Source organism: Cervus elaphus, chromosome 7, assembly GCF_910594005.1.
Source record: "Cervus elaphus chromosome 7, mCerEla1.1, whole genome shotgun sequence".
Lineage (NCBI taxonomy): Eukaryota > Metazoa > Chordata > Mammalia > Artiodactyla > Cervidae > Cervus > Cervus elaphus.
The window spans coordinates 30934589-30958787 of record NC_057821.1 but is presented as its reverse complement, the minus strand read 5'-3'; the positions used below and the strand labels follow the sequence as shown (position 1 = coordinate 30958787).

The 24199-nt window shown below is 42.0% G+C and overlaps 2 protein-coding genes across 7 annotated transcripts; both read left to right on the top strand.

Moving 5' to 3' along the window:
• The first annotated feature begins 1473 nt into the window (after positions 1-1473).
• LOC122697385 (zinc finger protein 165-like) lies at positions 1474-9386 on the top strand. Of its 6 annotated transcripts, none has more exons than XM_043908192.1 (4): positions 1474-1549; positions 5599-6081; positions 6577-6715; positions 8404-9386. In XM_043908192.1, exons 2-4 carry the CDS (start codon positions 5671-5673, stop codon positions 9306-9308), a joined length of 1455 nt encoding a protein of 484 aa, XP_043764127.1. In that variant the 5' UTR covers positions 1474-1549; positions 5599-5670; the 3' UTR covers positions 9309-9386. The 6 variants fall into 6 exon arrangements, with proteins under 6 accessions (XP_043764127.1, XP_043764132.1, XP_043764131.1 ...); XM_043908197.1 differs by lacking the exon at positions 1474-1549 and adding an exon at positions 1677-1695; XM_043908196.1 differs by lacking the exon at positions 1474-1549 and adding an exon at positions 1780-2002.
• Positions 9387-12412: 3026 nt separating this feature from the next.
• On the top strand, positions 12413-21618 carry LOC122696817 (zinc finger protein 501-like). The gene is made up of 5 exons (XM_043906947.1): positions 12413-12438; positions 12550-12706; positions 16058-16144; positions 18566-18701; positions 20105-21618. The coding sequence occupies exons 1-5, from the start codon at positions 12413-12415 to the stop codon at positions 21127-21129; spliced, it is 1431 nt and encodes a 476-aa protein (XP_043762882.1). The 3' UTR covers positions 21130-21618.
• The last annotated feature ends 2581 nt before the right edge of the window (positions 21619-24199 follow it).

Genomic DNA, 24199 nt, shown 5'->3' with positions numbered 1-24199 from the left:
ACTAGTGATTACCAGTGGGGAGAAGGGAGGGAAAGGAGCAAGTTAGGGGTAGGGAACTAACAGGTAGAAACTACTATAAATAAAATAAATAAGCTATAAGGATATATTGTATAGAATAGGGAATATACTTATAACAACAGAGTATTTTATAATAATTATAAATGAAGTATAACCTTTAAAAATTGTGAAATATGTGTACACCTGAAACATATTGTATATCAACTATATCTCAATTTAAAAATTTTTAATAACTAACTAAACAAGAGATGATAGTAGAAGGTCCATGTGATGGAGAAATGATATTCTGATTTAAATATATATATATATATATATATATATATATATATATATTACCCTGGCTGCTCTGCTGAGATGGACTATGGGTGAGATAGGTACACGCAGAGTTCACTTAAGAAGTTACTGCAGTAATCAGAAGAGATAATGGTGTATCAACCCATTTTTAGGAGAAAACATGAACACAATGCTATCCTCACAACTGGAATACTACATAGTAATGAATATGATTTTAACTCAACAATATGGTTATATCTTAATGACAAATTGAATGAAAAGAAACAAATATCAGAGTACCTTTGAGACAATGCCTTTTAGATCAAAACCAACTAAAATTAAAAGCATATACTTTTCGTTCATGAGTATGCACCAAACTGACCTATCTTTTCAATAAATAAGAGAACACAAAATTTGTAATAGTGATTAACTCAGATTACAGGAGATAACGGCAGGAAATAAGAGAAAGAGTTGTAGTAAAATTTAAGTTACTGTAATATTCTAGTTCTTAAAGACTTGATGTATCTGCGTTCCACCCGGGGGGTTAAAACAAGGATTCAGGAAAAATGTTTCCTGTACATCCAAAGGTGAACTTTGAACCGTTTCCCTGCTGCGTGAGCTTTTATGTCACTGCTCTAGACTGAAATGTCCTAAAGGAGATCAGTCCTGGGTGTTCATTGGAAGGACTGATGTTGAAGCTGAAACTCCAATACTTTAGCCACATCATGCGAAGAGCTGATTCATTTGAAAAAGACCTTGATGCTAGGAAAGATTGAGGCAGGAGGAGAAGGGGACGACGGAGGATAAGATGGTTGGATGGCGTCACCGACTCAATGGACATGGGTTTGGCTAGACTCCGAGAGTTGGTGATGGACAGGGAGGCCTGGCGTGCTGCGGTTCATGGGGTCGCAAAGAGTCGGACACGACTGAGCAATTGAACTGAACTGAACTGAGACTTAAATGGGCCCATTAAAAAGTTAAGGATGAGGCTCACATGAGATGTAAAGGCAAGCTTACTGCTACAGAGGAGAAAAAAACGCCCCCTGCAAGCTCCGAGAGCTCCAAGACTGGCAAAGATGCCTGGGAAATGGAGTCCCAGACCCTGAGGATACCCGAAGGCTTCTGGGAAGTGCAGTCCAAAGTCAGCCCGTCTCCTTCTGCGCAGCCTCAAAAGTCTCTGTGAAAGGAAGCCTTGAGAAGTCGTGCAGCGCCGTCCTTCCACCGGAAGTGTCCGATCGGAACCAGCCCTGTGGGAGAGGTGAGTCCGGGTCTGGGGACCCAGGTGTCCGGTCCTTTGTCTCCTTTAAACACCCAGTCCCTATCATGTTCCCTTCGGGATTGCAACAGCCCTGTGACACTCTGGACCTGGGACCTCAGAGGAATCCCGAGGAAATGTGGAACTAGGTTTGGCGTTGGGAAAGCGTTTGCGCCGGCCTATATCTGGAATAGATAGGGGTTTCCATAGTTACCCCGCCGCGCGTGACGTCATCGTTGAGCGCTGAGAGGGCGTGGTTTGGGGGACTACGGGCCTTCCTGCTGGCTGAGATTTTGGGGTCACTGGGAAAAGAAGTGGCCTGACCCAGTTGGGCGAGGCGGGGGAAGGGTGGCATCTGTCTCGGGCCGACTGCGATGTGCCAGAAGAAACTGCCCGAGTCCGCCCCAGACTCCTGCTCTCATCCTGGGAGGAGTAACCCGCGTTTTTGTACGAAAAGTGGGACAGCTACAGCATCCTCATGAAATTTATTCACATAGTAAATATTTAGTATTCCCTGTGTACTAGGGATGCCTAGAAACTAATATTGAAACGAATATCGCGTTCTAGAAGGAGAGACCAGACAGCAAAGCAAGCAAGTTAGTTGGAAGACCGGAAAATGCCTCTGTGAGAAACATAAGGTGCTGTGAGGGCCTTCGTCATCACGCACTGTGAATCCCCTGTTCCACTCTGTGACCTCTACTGGAGGTATAGCCCCGCACACCTCATACTTCTATCCCATGGTACACACCCGGAAGCTACCCATCCACCAAGAACCTACTCATCCAACAGGAAACCTCCACATTATCAGTTCTCCAGTGTAACTAATTACTCCTTACTCTCTTTACCAAACCTCCAATGTAACTAATTACTCCTTACTCTGTTGTAATATTTGTTTACATATTTGCTTAGCTAGTTTTGTAATGCTCCTCTTACACAGTGATTGTAAAGCACTAGATGCTCAAAAAATGTTTACTAGTTTAAGGTTATTAAGACATTTGAAACCCAGCTTTAGGGAGACTATATCAAATCCTTGCAAATTAGATGATTTTTATCTAGAGTTGTGGGCTGTTTTAAGTGGATTAGAAGTGATTAAACATCTGAAGACAGAACTTTCAGCTATCTGAGGGGATAACATATGTTGTAGAATGAGATAATGCCCATAAAGTATTAGGACACTACCTGGTAAACACTTAACACGTCTAGAAAACATAGCAAGAAGTTAAATTAGCTCTCTATATCAAAAGAATGTCCCAATAAATTAGTAAGAATTGAGACATACATCATAGCTCTAAACCCCCCTCCCACTTTCCTCCTCTGTCATTGCTAAATTTTTACCTCGTTTATACCCACTCAGACTCTTGTTTTCCAAGATTCAGTCTGAGCCTGTGAGCTTCATTTCATACTCTCGGAGAATTATGCTCAGTATTTATCTTTAACTGCCCTTTCCATGGATCTTATCTAAACTTGTATTTCCATTCCTAACTTCTTCCCATTAAAATCTCTTAATATCTTTTGGAAATGTTTTTCTAAGTGGATGTCTCATTAGCATCTAAAATACAGGATATACAAAGCAATAGGAAACTCGTATTTCTTAATTTCCCCTTTTATCCAATAAATCAACAAAAGTGAGAACTTAAGAATAAATATTAATAATGCATGGTCCTTAACCTCATGGGGCTCCAATCAATAAAAAAAACATTGAAAATAATACAAGATGATATGTGTTTTATCCACAGATGTTAAGTGTTAGGAACCTAGAACTCAAAAGTCAAGTTACTGAATTCTTTCTCAGAGGTATTGTAAGGTACAGTTCCGGCGAGGCAGAAAAGGAAAGACGACCTCAACAGAAGTAGGTTACCTTTATTCAGGCAAGGAGGGGTGACAGTCGGCCTAATGACCACGCTGAGCGCCGAAAGGGATCAGGGAGGCTTCATACTTATAGGGAGGTTTGTGGAAATGATAAGGGAAACGTCAATCAGGCGGGATAATTTGAGTATTCTTTTGTTGAGATGACACTTGTAGTTGGGCAGGGGGTGATAAGTCTTCTGGGCGGGTGTAGGGGGTGGTAGGTTTCCGGACAGGGGGTGATAAGTCCCAGATAGATGCAACTGGCCTGGAGCATCAGGATGGAACTAAAGTTATGCTTTGTTTTCTCCAAAGTTAGATGATTCAGCAAGGGGCCTTTGAGACTGTTGTTCTCTTTTCTAGGCCCAAAAGACTCCTACAGGTATTAGAATTCTTAGTCACTCCAGTTAACACCCTGTAAGCTGGTCTCACCATCAATCTGCTGTTCATTCGCACTTTCTCAGCTGTTTACTCTCCCTTCCTTTTTGCCTTTCTGGATCTTTCTTATCCTTTATTGTTCAGGTTAAGCCCCGCCGCCTGTAGGAAATATTTGTACACATACACACACATTCTCTCCCTACCTCACAACCATTAAGCTATTTAGTGTCTCTACCATACAATCTGTTGAGTACTTCAGCTTTCAACATTTATCACACATTTTCAGTATCATGTGAAGCAGGTTTTGTTATTTAAATGTTCTGTATCCATGTGTGTTTTGTGTCATTTCTTTCCAACTCTTTTGCAAACTCCTTGGAAACTCAAACACTGTTTTTAAAACTCCTTATATCTGTACATCAGAATACAGAAAATCCAGGCATATCCCATATTAACCAGATCAGCATCACCATAGGCAGAAGGCCAAGGAATCTGTTTTAACAAAGTTCTCACATGACAGGCAGTGAGCCCAGTTCTGAATTCAGACTTTCTTAGAAATCACTGCCATATCACTTCTAGCCCAATGCTTTGCCGTGTTAAGGTCTTAATAAAGTATATGTTTGTGCAACAATCAGTAGTCAGCTTGGTGAAATGTTTAGTAGAAGGACCTGAAAGATGGATATTTGCCTTTTGCTAGGGCTTCACTTCTGAATTACTTCATTCAGTTTTTCAGTTCAGATACCAAACAGACCATTCCCAAGTGCTGCTAAGACGAGGAACTGATATCTAACGATAAGATTCACAAAAGATTGATAAGCAGGTCTTGGTGCAGTTTATTATGCTTTATTGGTAATCTAATTGGCCTCGATATCTAGGACATGGACTGAGCCATTAAATTCAGAAGGCTGAGAGAATTGTTGAGACAAAAGGAAACAGATTTATCTCAGATTTTGACAGAAGAAGCTCGTTACACTGAAATTGTTAACCTCGGCCTTTAAGGAAAGTTGCCTGGTTTTTATTATTTAAGAGATGTGTTAGTAATCCTAGTTCAATGTTCTGAATAATTATAACATTCTAAGCCTGTATTTTCCCCACACTTTGAGGACAGTTGCCTCTTTATGTTTCTATCCTATTATGGTCCATCCTAGAGATGAACAATATATTTATCTCCACAAACAGTATTTATCAGGCCATTCTGCTCAGAAGCTTTCATTGGCTCCTCAGTGCCTAAAAGATAAACTCTGAATTCGTGAGCTTGACATTTGAAGCTTCCTTCAATAGAACCTTTGTCTCTATAATTTATTTATGCAAACCTACTGACATTTTGCCTTCCCACTTGTGTTCCTACCATTTTAACCAGTTGTTCAAGGTGTTCCTTGCTTGTAATTTCCTGTTTCTCTCTCTCCCAACATCCTAGTCAAATTCTATCCATTCATCAGAAGTTAGTTTTTTAATTAAGCTTTTCCTGAGTATTGAAACCTACTGTGCTCTTTTCCATCCCCAACTTATTGAGCACTTCTGTCATTTTTCTCTTTTTTGATGGTTATTTTCTTTATGAGTAATATATAATTTAATTGTGTGTGACAAAGTAACATTTGTTATTGCCTTATATTTATACTGTCTTATATTTAATGCCTATAAATTATCTTATTTTTAAAATTAAATTTTAAGCTGCTTTTAGGTGGAAATTATGTAACAGTTGTAAGTCCACAAAACAGGTATTTCAGTGATTTTAAATGCCCAGCCAATTTTTGTATAATGGAGAATGACTTTTTCTATGATGTGATCTTTTGTCTTCCTGGACAGTAATAGTAATCTTTTTAATCCCTCAGGAGAGTTCTTAAAACTAAAAAAGGCTCTTCACAGAGCAGAAGTGGGATTCTGATAATACAGTTTATTTCAAGATGGCAACTGAATCAAAGAAAGCTGCAGCTCAGAACCTTCAGGAGGATGAAGGACTTCTGATAGTGAAGATGGAAGAGGAAGATTTTGTCTGGAGGCAGGATGCTTGCTTACAGAGGAATGATCCCCTCAGGCAGGAGCTCTGCCGGCGGCTGTTCCGGCAGTTCTGCTACCAGGATTCTCCCGGGCCCCGAGAGGCACTGAGCCAGCTCCGGGAGCTCTGCTGTCAGTGGCTGAAGCCAGAAACCCAGTCCAAGGAGCAAATCCTGGAGCTGCTAATTCTGGAACAGTTTCTGGCCATCCTGCCAGAGGATCTGCAGGCTTGGGTGCGTGAACATTACCCAGAGAGTGGAGAGGAGGCAGTGACCCTACTGGAAGATTTAGAGAGAGGCACTGATGAAGCTGTACTCCAGGTACAAAGGGGTTGGGGGATCTAAGACCTCCAGGATGGATGGAGTCGCACATAGGGAGAAAAGGACCTGAGATTGAATATCTAGTGAGCTTTGTGAAAAAGAAGTGAAGGTGAAGTCGCTCAGTCATGTCCGACTGTTTGCGACCCCACGAACTGTAGCCTATCAGGCTCCTCTGTCCATGGGGTTTTCCAGGCAAGGGTACTGGAGTGGGTTGCCATTTCCTTCTCCAGGGGATCTTCCCAACCCAGGGATTGAACCCAGGTCTCCTGCATTGCATGCAGACGCTTTACCATCTGAGGCACCAGGCTCCCAAAGTGAGCTTTGTAGGAACTCTTCCCTCTCTGCTAGGTACTATGCTACCTTTTACAATTGAGGCAGACTTAATTCTTCCTTCCCCAGTTTTGTATAACTCTGGAAGATTCTCTTTGGTTTGGGAAGATGTTTAATTCCAACTGGGATTCTCTCATAAGCCCAAATGTACTTTATTTTTCTCAGATTCCAGCCTGTGGACATGGACAAGAACCATTCAGGAGAAAAGTGGCAACTCCTGGGCCAGCACTTAGTGTCCAGTTCCAGCCAGTGGACACCACGGCCCTCCATGGTTCTTCAGAACCCCAGCTCCTACTGGACTGTGGTAAGGAGCAATACTGTATGTGGTGCGTGTCCCTGAAGTGCTGGGACAGTGAACCTCCCTTCTAAGACTATTCTAAGTAACTGTAGACGGTCCTTTCCTTTATTACTTAATAAGAAAGAGAGAACTCTTTTCCTTTTGTGTCATTGGCCATCCAAAATAAGAGAGAGAGAACTTTGTTTTTTATCCACAATGTCTCCTTTTTCATTTGTTCTTTATCTAGAATGTTTTTAAAACATGAGATGTTTTCATGTTATGAGCTAATTAAAGGAAAAGAAATGAATGGGTTGAGAAAATATCAGGGAATGAGAAAAGAGGCAAAAGTGAAAGAAACACATGCATAGAAATAAAACATGTTAATAGGGAAGCAGATATAATGATAGGAAAAGAGAGACAAATATGTGATGATACACTCAGAAATAGAATATAATTCACAGATACATAGAACAAGATCCATATTATTGCCTTTTTATTTTACTTTTAGTTTTACAAAGCCCTCATGTTTTTATAGAAAGTTTGCCATACTTGTGCTGACTACCTCCATAGAATCCTCTTTGCTGTTCTAAAACTCATTGTTTAAAAGGTTCAAGGACTCAGTATCACTTTAGGTGTATATGGTCCCAAAAAATAAACCCAAGAATAGATTACAGTAATTTTTAAGATTACCCAAATTCTGCTTTCAGGTTTGTTCTGGAAACATTTCCATCCATTTCATCTAAAACTGTAAATTTTCCCACCCTAAGACCAGTACTGCCTAACCCCTTCTCCCATCCTAGCTTATTCTAGACAAAGGAAACCCTATAAGAAGAGGAGCAGCTTGATTCCAGTTTAATATAGTTTAATATAGAGTCACGAGCACAGTATAGATTGATGAGCTAGAAGGTAGGATTTGTGAGGACTAGATCATAAATGAGTCTGAAGAGCTCAGATGTATTGTAGAGGAGATTAGAATTTCTAAGTAGCGTGTAAGAATGACAAGGTTTAATGATGATTAGTCTGGTGAGAGTATTTAGGATGACTAGGAAGAATAGCTCTGAGTGAAACAACAAGGAGGTGGTTACAGTTATCTGAACAGGAAGTGGTGAGGTTCTATAGTTAACAGAAATGTAAAGAAAGGGAGGTATATAGGGGACATTTAGCAGAAATGACAGAATTTGATTATCCATGAAAGATGAAGAAGAAATGGACAGATGGATTGGATGAATAGATGGATGGAGGTTTTTCCCACCACATACACATACCTGAGTCTATAATTTTACTCTTCTCTATGCATCTATGTCCTCATCTACTTTCTTTAAAACGGTGCCTCCCTTTCACCCTCTAACAGTAGAAATATAGACCCAAAGTTCCCCAAGATCCTTCTCAGTCACATTTCATAGTTCTGTCTTCTTACCTTGTTCCCCCCACTCCCATTCTTGCTGCTGATGATCCTCTTCCTACTCTTCTCTATTGTTGTCTGCTCATCTCACATGTCTGTTTCCTTTCTCTGCCAACTACTGCATACATATGCTTTTACCAATTATTCTTTCTCTTCTATCCTCATCCATCCCTCCTCTCATTTGAAAGGTCACGTTTTTAGAGTAGCCAAATCATGGCTACTATGTAACTATCTTGGGTGTATCTCAAAGTTTTACCTTCTTTTAGTTCAGCAAACAGGTATTTTCCTCTTTATTTTTTCATCATTTTTTTAGATAACAAGAGTGAAAACAATGAATCCATGCCAAAGCTGGACATTTATGAGAAAATGGAATCACAGAGAATTGTATCAGGAAGAATTTCAGAATTTGTGTCAGAAGGATCTGCTGAGCCTCAAGACATCTGTAAGTCTGCAGGCAAGATAAAGAGGCAGCAGGAAAAAGACTCAGGGGAGTCTCGGAAATCATCATCTGCTCAGGATGCAGCTTTCAGTAAAATCCTCACCCACAAAAATACACTTACAGGTGAAATAAGCCATGATGGCTGTGAGAGAAACTTAAATCTGAACTCAAATGAATTTACACACCAGAAATCTTGTAAACACAGTACGTGTGACCAAAGTTTCAAATGGAATTCAGATTTTATTAAGCATCAGAGGATTTATGCTGGAGAAAAAATTCACCCATGTGGGAAATCTCTCAAGAACCCAAACCTTATTAAACATGCAGCAGTTTTCACTGGCGAGAAGACCCATCAGTGTAATGAATGTGGAAAAGCTTTCAGACACAGCTCAAAGCTTATTAGGCATCAGAGAATCCACACTGGAGAGAGACCCTATGAATGTAATGAGTGTGGAAAAGGCTTTGGGGGGAGCTCAGATCTGATTAGACACCAAAGGATTCACACTGGGGAGAGACCCTTTGAATGCAAAGAATGTGGGAGAGCATTCAGCCTGAACTCACATCTTATCCTGCATCAGAGAATTCACACCAGGGAGAAACCCTATGAATGTAGTGAATGTGGAAAAACCTTCAGAGTGAGTTCACACCTTATTCGACACTTGAGAATCCACACTGGAGAGAAACCCTATGAATGCAGTGAGTGTGGAAGAGCCTTCAGTCAGAGCTCACACCTTAGTCAACATCAGAGAATTCACAAGAGGGAAAACCTGTTCATGTAAAGAACTTAAATTCATAGGAAATAGAACAGGAAAAATATTGAATAAATAATAAATATCCGTTGAGATGAATGACTGAAAGACCAGTATCTCTTTATTTTCTCTCATTTTTGGTTTGCTGTTCTGCATATAATCTTTATTGCCGTGTGTCTGCTTGCTAAAGTCAAACCAGAAGAGCAAAATTTGCGGGAGGCTAATAAATGAGTCAGGCTTCCCTTGTGGCTCAGTGATAAAGAATCTTTCTACCAGTGCGGGAGACACAGGTTCAGTCTCTGGGTCGGGAAGATCCCCTGGAGAAGGAAATGGCAACCCATTCCAGTATTCTTACCTGGGAAATCCCATGGACAGAGGAGTGTGGTGGGTGTACATGGGGTTGCAAAAGGGTCAAACACAACTTAGAGACAAAACAATAACAAATAAATAAGTTGGTCTATGGCAATGAAAATAGAAAAAGAGGACTCTTGGGAAATAACCAGAATTACAGTGTGGGGGAAAGAAGATTCAGGTAAAGAGAGCCTGATCATTATCATTAACTCTAGTTAATGATTCTCCATAAGAAGAGGTAGGCTAAGCCTCGAAATGGAATAGTTTGAGCAAGGTACTGCAGAACAGTGCTTTTAAAGTATTCCTTTAAAAACTGAAGATACAACAAAACTAAATTAGTCATGTCAAAAACGAGGATGTATGCACCGGTGGCATTCCAATATGTAAGCCAAACTCTATGTCCAGCGGTCATGCCAGGAATTAAACAACCAGAAGAGCACTTAAAGCAAGAGGTCATAATCCTGAGATTGAAGGAAGACACGGAGGGAGTAGAAGCAAATTGGGTAACGGCTAGGGTTAGAGGTAAGGAAAGGTGTTCAAATTGAAGTAAACCTTCGAATTTGGAGGACATACACAGTAGCATAACCAGGACTTTACTGCCATGCTGTGGGGGGTTGGGGCACCTTCCTGGGGTGGGAGGATGGTGTAGTTCTGGGGAGCTCTCTTGGTAGAAATAGGGTTCTCTGGCTACTAACAACTTTGGAAGAGGGCTGAGGAAATTAGTACTACAAAACTAGGTCCTGAAACTATTTCAGTGCTGCTGGCTGCTCTCTCCAGAAAAGCCTGGCAGGAGAGTATAGAAAGGGTTGGTATCTGAGAAAAGAGTGGAGAGGAATCTGCAACAAGTTGGAGCTCTACCAATGATTTCAGGATATAAAAGTGAATCCTGCTTTACTTATTTTACCTGTTTGATGAGGTACCTTTTCACTAATGTGAGAAATAAAAACATTTAAGGTCTAAATATTAAATTTCATGTTTTTATATGAAAACTAACTAGAAACAGAACCTTTATGTTAGAAATACGATAATCTAATGAACAAAATTTTCCATGAAGAAGCTTTATAAGAATGGCATTTGTGTTTCAATGACCTTGAACTATAGAGTCTAGATAACCCAGTATTTTGTTTTAAGGTCATGTTGAAGTCATAATTTCTTTTTACAGGCACTAGGCTGATGCATCCTATCACATGACTGTACACGTGCTGTTATATTTTCCATTTTATTTCCCATTTTATAGTTGAGAAAACTGAGCTGTAAAGTAGCAGGCACAGGAATACATAGTAAACAGTGGAAGCAGGATATAAACATACATATTATTCCAGAGCCCTAGTTCTTAACCTTGAGTATGTCACTGGCAATATGACTATGGGATATAAAATCAGAAAAGACAGTCCTGGGGGATTACCTGGCTGTCCAGTGGTTAGGACTGGGTGCTTTCACTTGGGGCAACCGCATTCAGTCACTGGTCAGGGAACTGTGACCCCACAAGTCTTGCCGCGCAGCAACACAACTTCAAAGTTGGGAGGAAGGGGTTTCTATATCATCCTTTTAGAAGACTAATGGGTGATACATTTCAAAATCATGGTGGCAGTAGGAACCCGGTAGGCTGGGCTGACTTTTCCCTGCAGGCCCCAGCAGACAACCACCAAGAGCATCTTCCTAGAGAGGCCAGGCAGTAGCCGCTGTGCCCAGGGTTAGTGGGCTTCTGGCGGGCTTGTCAGGCCCAGGCCTAGAAAGGGGTAAGAGCCTGTTTCCCAAGGTTTAACTTCCCTCTGGGCTGCTATAAGATGCTATGAGATGAGGCCAGCAGCTGTAGGTAGGGGCTGAAACTTTGAATACACAGCTGCTCTTCCACCCACCACCCACCGCCCCCACTCACACACACACACACACACACACACATGCACACACGCATGCACACACACATGTATGCACATGTGCACACAGAGGCCCCTGGGAGAGGGAGGAAAGAAGACCCTCCTCCTTTGCCTCCGTCCCCCTCTCCCTCCAGCACTGGCTACAGGAAGCGCTGTCTGTCTTCCAGAGACGTTGGCAGAGGCACCTTGTCAGTGGGGAATGTGTATTCACACACAAGCATGCAGACCTATCTGTTTATGTTGCTAGCAAACATCTGGACATAATTTGATCCCTTACTGATCATGATCAGAAATCTTATCTGTAGATTTATTTGTAGTGGAGAACATCAACATGCTTGCTTTGGTATTTTTAATCTCATCACTTGTGGCCAAGCTTCACATTGTTTCCATATTACGAGTTGTAGTGTCTGTCTTAACTAGTTTATGCTTTCAGTCACATGTGACAATTCACCAGAATTGTCAGTTTTCCTTTTGAATTTACATTTTAATGGTTCATTGAATTAACATTTTAGTGGTTCATTCAGTGGCTTTCAAGATGACTAGTCTTTTACCTCAGCTAAAGATTTCAGTAGGCATTTTTCTAAATTAATAATGATGTATTTCACCTTAGAAATGGTGCCAGGGTGTCCCTGGTGGTCTTGTGGTTAAGGATCCACCTTGCAATGCAAGAGACACCAGTTCAATCCCTGGTCTGGGAAGGTCCCACATGCCATGGAACAACTAAGCCCATGCCCCACAACCACCAATCCTACATGCTACAGCTACTGAAACCTGTGTGCCCTAGAGCTTGTGCAACAAGAGAAGTCTTATTGGCTGCAGTTTTCTCTATTAAATATCAAAGGGAACAGAAAAGTCTCCTGACAGTGAAAGAAGAGGGCAACACTTGGGACCATGAATATAGGCAACATGGGAGGAAAAGTAACAACCAGGAGGTAGCTGCTAGTCAGAACTTGAGGCATTTCTGTTACCTGGAGGGACCTTGATGCTGTGAGGCTCTGAACCAACTCTGGGAACTTTGCCATCAATGAATGATGCCACACCAGGGAACAGATCCTGGAGCTGCTAGTGCTGGAGGAGTTCCTAACCAGCCTGCCCCAGGAGCACCAGGCCTGGATGTCAGAGCATCAGCAAAAGGATGACAAGGAGCCAGTGATCATGTTGGAGGATTTGGAGAAAGAACTTGATGAAACAGGACCACAAGTGTGATTAAATAGGGGAACATTGGGGAATGAAAGTCCTAGCCAGAGAGAGAAGCATCCATACTACCATGGGAGCAGGTGGCAGAACGCAAGTCTCTACTCACCCTGACTAGATATGATAGTCACTGTGTTTTTACTTCCTCTTGAGGATGGAATAAGACTGTGCTCACTCTTTCTCTATTCTGTGCCCTGGGAATTGTTCTGTAAGTTGTCTTTCAAAGGTATTAACTCTAGTTCATTCATTAAGTCTATCACAATCCTACCGTATCTTGTTTCCAGGCTGTAACCAGAACCTGTGAATTCCAGGTGAAATTTTTCCCACATTTATCACCCATTTCTTTGAAGCCTGCTCCACAATTGCCTCCCTTGTAAGGTTCCCCACAGTGTCTGCTAGGTGTGTGGTACTAGCTTCAAAGCTGACTTATGCAGTCACATAGTGCCTTAGAGCTCAGAAATGTCCTGCTTTCAGAAAGTCATGAGCTTGGTTTAATGCCCTGTTGTCACAGTCTTGAAATTCTTAACTTTATCTTTTAACCTGTGTTTTGTAAGTGAAGTAAAATAGGACAACAGAGCATGTGCCTGAGCAGAGGATTTGCCCCCATTCACGTGTAGCATTTGTAATCCCCCATGAGCACAGAATTCCAGTGGACCCATAATTTGTGGGAGTTCAGCAAGACTCAAAGTGAGTATGAAGGAGAGAAGAATAGACTACTCTGAAATGTGCCACTTTGGAATGTGAATTATTTTGAGTTGAAATCTATCAACCTGGAAGACTCAGGAAATACTTTTACCTCTCCCTTAACTACTTGAAAGAATTTAGATAGGGAGCTTGTTCCAAAAAAAAAAAAAAAGAGTTATTACCAGAGATAACTTTTTAAATCTGAAAGACCTATATATATGGCAGGGCAAACACCTAGTTACCAAACATCTGCTCTTCTTATCCTCCTGTGAATTACCCTCCTGCCCTTTGATGCCCAGACCCCTATTCCGTTCATTAAGTCAGGATGGCATGTAAGCCCCTCTTATCTTCAGGGCTCCTATACATATAAAATTTGATTTGTTTTTCTCCTGAGAATGTTTTATGTTAATTATAAGACCAACCAAAGAACCTAGAAATGTAGAAAGAAAAATTTTCCTCCCCAACACCTGTTTCCATTTACCAACTGAAAATGCCTGCAGAGTGGAAGCATTCTATACAAGTTACAGCCCATCAGCTGTTGGATTTTTCCAGAAGATTCTGTTCTCTCCCTGGGGTCCTAATTTTCTTAAAGAAAACTCTTGTGGTGCCTGCCAAAGAAGTTTTGAAGCACTCATTCTCTGTGCCACTTGCAACAATTAAACTTTATTGTGCAACAATGAATTGCCACTCAGTTTAAGACAAGGGTGCAGGAATAACAAAAATGAAAAGAGTCTCACTTTTTAAGGTAGTTTCAAGGAGTTCACTCACTCACTGCCTAGAATAAAATAATAAAGATTCTTGCCTAAAGGTAAGAAATCGAATTACCAAGTAGTTTTTATTGTAATTCTTAGGAAAACAGCAAGTTACTATGTGTTGCATTGTAATATTGCAGTGTAATATTTCCTAATTCATCACAGAGTTAGGTAGGAAGGTAGGCATGAGAAAGGAGGGTTGCCTCTGCTGAAAAGGATACAAGCTAGTATCCTGTAGAGACCTCTTCCCAGACACACACAGGAGAGATCCCAGATATGCTACAAAATAACCACCGAGATTTTTCCAATTCCTGCACATGTGCCCTAGGTATACAGTGGATACAAACTAACCACAGGGACTTCCTAGAGTAACTTTATGCAGTTAGGAGCCTAGTAAGGGTTCATAAATATTCTATACATATATACATCTGATTATAACAGAGTGAATTATGGGAAGACAGATACAACAGATGTGCTGTTATATAACTTGCAAATGCCAATTGACCTTGAGCATATGCCTATTTGCATTCTTTTTCATTGATTGGTGGCAGGTACAAGCCCTATTTTGCACAGGGCATAACCAAAAGAAGAGACAGGAAGTACAAAAGAGGGGACGCCAAGGAATATGCGCTTCCCTGATGGCACAGATGGTAAAGAATCTACCTGCAAGGCAGATTCCTGAGTTAGATCCTTGGGTCTGGGAGGTCTCCTGGAGAAGGGAGTGGCAACTCACTCCATTATTCTTGCCTGGAGAATTTCATAGACACAGGAGCCTGGCAGGTACAGTCCATGGCGTAGCAAAGAGTCGGACATGACTGAACAGCTAATATGTGGAGGCGACCTGCTCCTGTGTTTTGAGAGTTTGTGTCTAATAAAACATCTATCTGCTTGAGCTGAACTGAGCTGTAACTTGCCTGTTGCTTTGAAAACTCTTTAGTCCGTCCAGGAAAAGAAATAAACCAACCTGACAACAGTACTCCTGCGAACTACTAGTATCTCTAATTTGTATAGGAGATGGGTTTATTAAAGTTTAGCTAATAATCTGGAGAACTCAGGATTCCAGTACAACTTGCCCAACTCCATATCAGAAGTTTCTAAGCACTAGCTAGTCCGTGTCCCCAGCTGGACTGTAAGCTTCTTAGGCCAAGGACCATCTCCTTCCTATACTTTCGCTGTACTCCTCGCGCCTATTATAGTACTGAACAGCTCCTAACCAACATTATATTGCATCTAGCTAAAAGAGCCCTGTAACAGTTTCATTTTTAAATGTCACACATTAAGCCTGCAAACGGTCATTTTAATTTGAGCAGCGGTAGTCTCTGGCTTTGGAGCCCTCACTGTGGCCACGTTGTAGGGATCCCAGGACAGGTCTGGGTCACGCATGCGTGGTGCGCATCCTGTCCCTGGCTGTGCAAACTTGGGCAGATCACTTTGCTCTTTGCTTGTTTCCGGGTTGTAAATTGAACGAACAACACCGCACTCATCAATGTGCCTTAATCCTTCTCCTTTCCCTTTCTCTCCTTGCGGGTCAAGACTGAGCGATTGTGCTGATGGCAATGCTGCGGACACATTCTGGTTGAGCGATGTGTCTGCCTGGTAAATATATTCAAGTTGATGGAGGTCGGGACGGAGTGGCGGATGCTGTCCAGAGAGGTAGGCTGGCAAGGAGGACGCGAGTACTCGGGTCAGAGAATAGGAACGGAGAAGTGGTGGTCGGAGGGGCAGCACGCCTGGGAATGTCCCTGCCCGCCGCCCCGAACAGGACAGGGCCTAGGAACTCAAAGCCGCGGAGCTGGCGTTCAGATCCTCTTTTTAAGAGGAGGAGAGTTATTAAGCAAAACGCCACAGACATAGGTGTCCCCGTGTGCAGACCTCGCGGGGGGCTCGGCCACACTAAACGGCTCGGACCTTTCCTCCGAAGCCGCCGGAAGCGGGGGCGCACAGCCGGGCAGGGTTCGCGGACGCACTTCCGCTGGCGGCAGGTCTGAGGCTCCGAGGGGCTGGATCGGTAAGGGCGGCTACCTCCCTTGGGCCGGGATAAGACTGGCGGGAAGACAGCCGGACGCCGCGGTGGGACCCCCAGGTCGGTCGGGCGCGGGTCGGGGGAGTCACTTCCTTGCTCTTGCCGGCGCTGGAAGTGCCGGCGGAGACTCCACAGGAGCCCGCCCCGCTGCCGGCCGGCGCTCCAGAAAGTTTCTAAGACTAGGACTCCTGGGTCAGTGATGTTAACCCGAGGAGTTCCATGAGGGCCATCCGTTTGTCCGACTCGGCCGCCTACTCCCGGAAGCCTTTTATGGTCAGCCAGGTCCTTGTGGCTTAAAGGATACACAGACAGCCAACACTTCCCGAGGCTGGGGCACCGTGATGTGCCAGTGCGGTAACTGGGAAAAGGGTTTGTAGTCTGGCTGGTTAACTTACCATATTGTCTTATTCGCTCGAAGATTTAAACTAGTAGAAGACAACACGTGTTAGTGGGCTCCATATCCTTTATCTTGAGTTATTCCTGAAACAGCCTTTCTCCTACGACTGGGAAAGTGGAGGTGTTTACCAAAGCTGCCCAGTGAGTTAAAGATGCTAGGTGCAGAGAAGGCACTAGAGGGCCTCCTTGCGTGGTCCTCTGTTCTGTGTCCGGAAACCTGGAAGTGTACCAAAGCGTCATGCCTGGAGCCAGCGGCTGGGTGACCAAGTCACAGTGGTAACTGCAGCACTCTAAACTGAGGTCTTACTAAGTGCCAGGCACTGAGTTTAATTTATCCTCAAAAAGACGCTATATAATAAGGTCTGCTGTTTAGTTAATCACATTGTAACATTATTTTTCTGGTTTTGGAATTGTGCTGTGGTTATGTAAGATGTGAATGTTAGGGGAAGGGACTGTTGTGTACCTTTTTTTGAAAAATTTTTAGTAAGTTTAACATTATTTCAAATAAAACATTGTTTAAAAGCCTCTAAAGTGTTTTTACAGAGGGGAAACAAGCTTGGAGATGTTAAACTAGCACATATAAGAAAACATGACAGGATTCAAGCCGAGGTCTTTTGGAATCCAAAGCCTGTGCTCTTAATCACTGCCCACCATGCTAATCAGTTGTTAGTCCACATTTCCCTAAACCCATAGGCCCTGCTTAAGTCTCCTATTACATAGAAAACTGAAAGCATCTACACCCACACAGCCTGCTACCTACACTAACATAATTTTAGTATTCAGCTGTCTTCCCTAAGTGTAACTTCACTATTCTATTTCTTTATCAACATAACTTTACTTGCCCTAAAAGATAAAAGTTGCTGATAATTATGTGGTTTAACAACTTACCCGTCTATCCATTTCTGTGAACATCAAACACTTCAACTTTCAACAGATAGGATTTAGACTTTTCAAAACCTTCAACTGAAAATCTTCACCTATACTACTTTATCACTATCCTTGCCCAATCCTTATCCTTCCTTGAAAGATCTGCCGTAAGCCCCCCAAACCTCATAAATATTCTGACTTTGCCTTCTCCCCTAGGAGGTACTAGCAAGACTATCAAAGTGCTCTCCATTTCTCATAAGAATAAACTTAATTGGCCATATCAACTAATTGTTTTGCTGTTATTTGGAGGAATAAGGCATCCAACAATATTCCCAGTATTGTCAAAAATGCTGTCTCTTGACAAACATTCCTTCTCCTATTTAGAAAAAGGTATTAATTGCCTTAAACTTTTATTTTTTACATTTTCTTTATTGAATTCTCTTTAATTTGGGATTGAGCTTCCTTTTTCTTCTAGAACAGAAAGATTAAACTTAGTGTATGAGCTCAAATGTTGAATCAGCCTATCTTTTTAACTGTGGTTTCTGTAACCCTACGAGTGTGCCCTAAAGGATAACACTTGTAGCAGCAATCCTCCTCTTGGCCCATTGGAGCAAGAATGGCCACTGTTTTTCATCTAGAGGTTCCTGAAGAGTCAATAAGGGCTCTTTGAAGTAACTAATAAAAAGGGCATGCTGGGAATAAGAGATCTGGCCCAAAAGAGAGCAGCCAAAACAACCAGGAGTTATTCCACCACCGCTTCCCATAGTTCTGCTACCAAGAGACTCCTTGGCCCTTTGCAGTCTTGTGCCAGCTCTGGGTATTCTACTATGAGCAGTTAAGGCCTGAGATACCCACCAAGGAACAGACGTTGGACTTGGTGGTGCTGGTGCAGCTCAACCATACTGCCTGAGGAACTGCAGGACTGGATACAGAAGCAATCCAGAGAGTGGAGAGGAGGCAGTGGCTATGCTGGAAGATCTGGAGAGGAAGTTAGATTAATCAGGCCAGCGGATAGGAAAGGGCCCTATGCTCAGTGGGGACAGAGTTGGGAAGTGGGCATCCAGGCTGGTCCTTTGTGGGATTTCTGGGGATCATTTATTCTGTGGGCCCTTCAGTTGCCTAAATGAGCTTGCTTATCCTCAGGTTTCAACCCACGCCTGGACACAGGAAGTACTTTCTGAGACATCGGTACTTCTGGATCCAGCTAAGAAAGCAGCATATCTCCAGCCTCACACCATGGAAATCCAGCTTAAGGACCCTCAACACCAACAGGATTGTGGTTAGTGTTGACACGTAGGTCATATAGCTCCCCTGAAGACCTTAGAATTGTTCATCATTCAGCAGATGTATATTAAGTACCTGTTATATTCCAGGCACTGTGCAAGGCACTGGGTGTAATAAACAAAGTGGACATGATCTGTTTTCATGGAGCTTACAACAATCTGACGACAGAGGCATTAAACAAATAACCACACAAATAAATATGCTGTGATAGATTGTATATGGGGAGAGAGGTATGTCAGAGGTCTCTTTAAGAAAATAACACGGTAACTAATCCTAAAAGTAGAATAGGAATCAACCAAATGAATAGTAGAGGTGGAAAGCATTGTAGGCCAGAAGAGCATGTGCAAAACCAAGTGGGAAGGAAATTGGTGGGTTTGAAAGATGGCCAGTGTGACTGTCTCCAAGCTGTCTTTTCCTTCATTTAGTGTCTTTTGTCACACAAAACAAACCACCTTTCCCTGCATTATTTCTACATGGTTGTAAATTCTGCCCTTTACTCTGGGCCCTAAAAATGTGACTACTGCAGGGAGAACATGGCTTGAATGGGATAATCTCTCACTTTTTTTTTTTTCAGAAACTATTGATCATTGAGGAAGTGGCCACATCTCTCACCCTGAGTGGGGGTTGTTGGGACTCTACTCAGAGGAACTTCTGTAGGAAAGACAGGCAAAGAAATTATGGGATCATGCTTTCCTTGGATAAGGTCAGATGGGAGGCTAGGGTCTGCTAAAGAACCTCCTCTGTGTTACTGTTGTTTTCTTGAGAATCTCAGTCTCAAATGACCCACAGAGTATAGTTTCAGTTTTGACAGATTCCCAGTGTTCTTTGTAAGAAGAGTAATAATGTCTCTGTGAGCTAAAGCAATTTCTGTCTCTTTTACCCTGTGTGTCTAAAGTCTAATCTCCTTGTTCTGCATGTTTGGACATGTCATACTTCTTTTTGGCTGATCTCTCATGTATTCATATGTCTAAAGGTCTTCCCATTATTCCTCAGAACACTCTGCACAAAGTTGTTTCATGGTTCCATCTTGATACCTGCCACTGCTGGCTTCCTGTCTTGTTTTGTTACTCCCACAGTTTCTGCTCTTTCATCCCTCTCTACCCAACTTGTGGCCTCCCTGATGAACCCGCTCTTATCTGAGATCTTCTTCTATTGTTTATAGTGATTATTCATTAGATCCCTCATCATCCTCCCTGATTTTTCTCCACTCTTTTCTTGAATCACTCCCTCCCCATCCAGTGGCTGCTAATCTTCTCTTCCTTTACTTTCTCCCAATCTCCTCTTCAGATGTTGTAAAATCATTTTGTTAGTATATTGAAGCTGTGTATGTCTAACAAATGTTTCATTTTATTTCCTATATATTTCAGTGACATTTGAATACTGTGTTTTTTACTTCAGGTGATGTGATAAGAATAAAGAAAGAAGAGCCGGATATAAAGCAGGAACTTACTGTAGATATGGAATCCCAAGAAAAGTTATCAGACCAAATCAATGGAGAGGCTTTTGAATGTGGAGAAACCCAAGAACATAAAGGATGGATGGAAAGATATCAGAGAAACACTTCAAATGAGAGGAGATTTAAGTGTGATGAATGTGGGAAAAGATTCACTCTAAAGTCAAGCCTCATTAGACATAAAAGAATCCACCCTGGAGAGAGATCCTATTCGTGTAATGTATGTGGCAAAACTTTCATTCAGAGCTCACAGCTTACTGACCATCAGAGAATACATAGCCAGTTAAAACCACATCAGTGTGATGAGTGTGAGAAAGGCTTTTATTACAGGGCACATCTTGTTCAGCATCAAAGGATCCACTCTGGAGAAAAACCTTTCCAATGTAATGAGTGTGGGAAAGCTTTTCATTACAGTGCAGGCCTTATTCGACACCAGAGGACCCACACAGAAGAGAAACCATACCAGTGTAATGACTGTGGGAAAGCTTTTCATTATAACTCGGGCCTTATTCGACACCAGAGGACCCACACAGGAGAGAAACCATACCAGTGCAATGACTGTGGGAAAGCTTTCTGTCTGAGCTCACATCTGATACAACATCAGAGAGTTCATACTGGAGAGAAGCCATACCAGTGTAGTGAGTGTGGGAAAAGCTTCAGCCAGAGCTCAGGCCTCTTCCATCACCAGAGAAGCCACAGTGGGGAGAAACCATATGAATGTGATGAGTGTGGAAAGGCTTTCAGTCATAGTTCAGCTCTTGTTGGACACCAGAGAATGCACAGTGGAGAGAGGCCCTATGAGTGTGATGTGTGTGGGAAAGCTTTCGGCTATAGCTCGCATCTTCTGGGGCACCGAAGAATCCACACTGGAGAGAAGCCATATGAATGCCACGTGTGTGGAAAAGCTTTCCGGCAGAGCTCACACCTCATTGTACATCAGCAAATCCACACTGAAGAGAAGCCCTGGTAATGTCCAGAGTTATTTTCCATCTATGCTCATTCCTGTGGGACATCAAAAAAGCACAGCTAGATGTAGGGAACTCTGTGATCACTATTGCAATTTCAGCAGTCACTCGGAAATACTTATAGAAGCTGAGATAGACAAGCACCTGATGGTTTACCAAACAAGACACTAATGTTCTGCCACTAAGCACATCATGTGATGAACTATGACATTGGAAGGGTTCATTTCATTATTCTGAAACTTTTCTTCTCTGAAGCAAGTGGCTCCAGCAATCTAAATGTTCTATTAGACACATAACAAGATTTTAGAGATTACTACTGTTTCTTTTCTCCTTCCCTTTCCATTCTTCCCCTTTTTTGGAGCTGGCTAAAGTATGAATTTAGAATTAACATCTGATCTACACTTAAAAAAAAAAACTGAGTTTTTTGTTAGCTTGATAAAATATATTAACCTATGAATTATATACACTAAAAATATTGTGTACTACAAAAGCTATTTTGTAATATTGAAATGAACTATGACTTGCATGGGTAGGATAGGTTAGGGGTGGTGGAGCAAGATTTATCTTGCAATTTCCCAGTGACCTTTCACATCTTAAACCAGAGAGAGCAAACAGGCCAATGGGTTCTATTTAGCCTGTGCATGCATTTTTCTCACAACATATGATCATCTCTTGGTAATATAAAATTACTGCCACTACTTAAAGAGATTTTACATAAAATCTGACTTTCCAGATTCTCTTACAAAAAATGCATGATGTGGCAACACCAGGCACCACATTCCCATGTGGGAACAGTTGACTAGAGCTGACTATTGTCTAATGAGACATGGTCCCCACTGCCGCATAGCTTCCTACTGTCTTATATACCTCCCTTCATTCATTTTGCCTGTGTGACCCCTACCACTGCCTTAAGGGTTTCTCAAGGAGGCTTCAGGGCTCTAGGTCCCTTACCACCAAAACAGCTTCACTTTAATTAGTTTTATATATCGGCCTCCCAAATAAGATTTCTCTGAAGATTTTCTGCTAACAACAGTTTGAAGATTTAGATTAAATAATAAATTTTAAAATGTAACTTTTGAGCACCTGAAGGTAGAGGAAAGCCACTTTAAAATTTTCTTTAGATACAATTTATAGGTAATCTATTGAAAGTCAATAATAATAGCTTTTAAAGAAAAGCTATGACAAACCTAGACAGCATATTAAAAAGCAGAGACATTACTTTGCTGACAAAGGTCTGTCTAGTCAAAGCTATGGTTTTTCCAGTAGTCATGTATGGATGCGAGAGTTGGACCATAAGGAAGGCTGAGTGCCGAAGAATTGATGCTTTTGAACTGTGGTGTTGGAGAAGATTCTTGTAAGAGTCCCTTGGACTGCAAGGAGATCGAACTAGTCAATCCTAAAGGAAATCACCAATGAATATTCATTGGAAGGACTGATACTGAAGCTCCAATACTTTGGCCACCTGATGCAAGGAGCTGACTCAGTAAAGACCCTGATGCTGGGAAAGATTGAATGCAGGAGAACGGGATGACAGAGGATGAGATGATTGGATGGCATCACTGACTCAATGGACATGAGTTTGAGCAAGCTCCAGGAGACAGTGAAAGACAGGGAGGCCTTGTGTGCTGCAGCCCATGGGGTCGCAAGGTCAGGCACAACTGAGTGACTGAACAACAAAAACAACAAATTCTTAGAGATCAGTTAATCAGGTGAGATGAAAAACATAAAAACACATATAAAGAGAATCAACATTTAAGTGAAAAATTGAAAAAATGCAGGTCCAAAAGTAGAGATCATTTGGAGAAGAGAACCGTTGAAATGTGAAGCATTCAGTAATAGAAGCAGTTGTGGGAAAGCAGTGGGTTAAGGTCTGAATGGGCAAGTGGGGAGGCGTGAAAAGAAAAAGCAGTTAAGAAAGGGAAAGACAGGGATAAACAGAGAAGGAAAGCAGCGGAGAGAAGTTAAGGGAAAAGGGGAAAGGTCAGAGACATTAGAAAAACAAATTTCAAACAGGAAATGGAAGCAATGAAAACATAAGTGAAAAAGCAATCTGTAAAGAAACATGAACGGGAGATTGAGGCTTTGCAGAGGCTGGAGTACTTGCTTTGATCATGGGTCTCCCAGTGACTTCAGAGTAATAATCAATCCTTTATTTCCATGCCATGTAGGCCAAATCCCTCATATGAAAGAACTAAACCTGTATTCACTAATGTCTTTATGAACCACTCAGGATCCTGGCCCTGTGTGCGTCTCTGAGATTTGAGACACAGGACACCTCTTTTCTCTACCACACTCTAAGCCCCAACTTGTTGAACTCTGCTCAGCCTGGACTCTACCTTCTTAGCAAAACCAACAAAGCAGAAGGATTCTCTTGAAGAGCAATAATATATTCTTGGCCTCTCTGGGATGCATTGTTGTTGTTCAGTCACTAAGTCATATCCAACTCTTTGGGATCCCGTGGACTGTAGCCTGCCAGGCTCCTCTTGTCTGTGGGGTTTTTCCAGGCAGTCATTCTGGAGTGGATTGCTGTTTCTTTCTCCAGGGGATCTTCCCAGTTCAGGGATCAAACCTGCATCTCCTGCATTGGCAGGCTCATTCTTTAGTTCTGAGCCACCAGGGGAGCCCCTCTCCCTCACCTGACCAACCACAAATCGTTATCTTGGCTCTATTTTCAGACAGTATCCAGGATCTTGCCACTTACCACTCCTACTGCCCTAGGCTTGCCTATTCCATTAAAGAGGAAAAAGCATGTTGAGAGATAGTAATGCCCATTATGAATTAAATAATATCTGCAAAAGGAAAAGCCCTTTGCAAACTATTAACGATAGTAGCTACCATTTGTTGAACGCCAGTGTCCCAGACACTGTACCAAGCACCTTATTATATATCTCATGTAAACTTTACATCTCTTCTATAAGCTCTATTATATCTCAAACAGTGTCTACATATAATTTTTAAAATGAACAGTTTTATTATATTACAGTTAAGCAGCCTACTAAAATGTTTATAGAATAAGATCACACAACTATTTTAAACATTTAAAATAGCAAAAATTGGAAGCAAATGACAACAAAA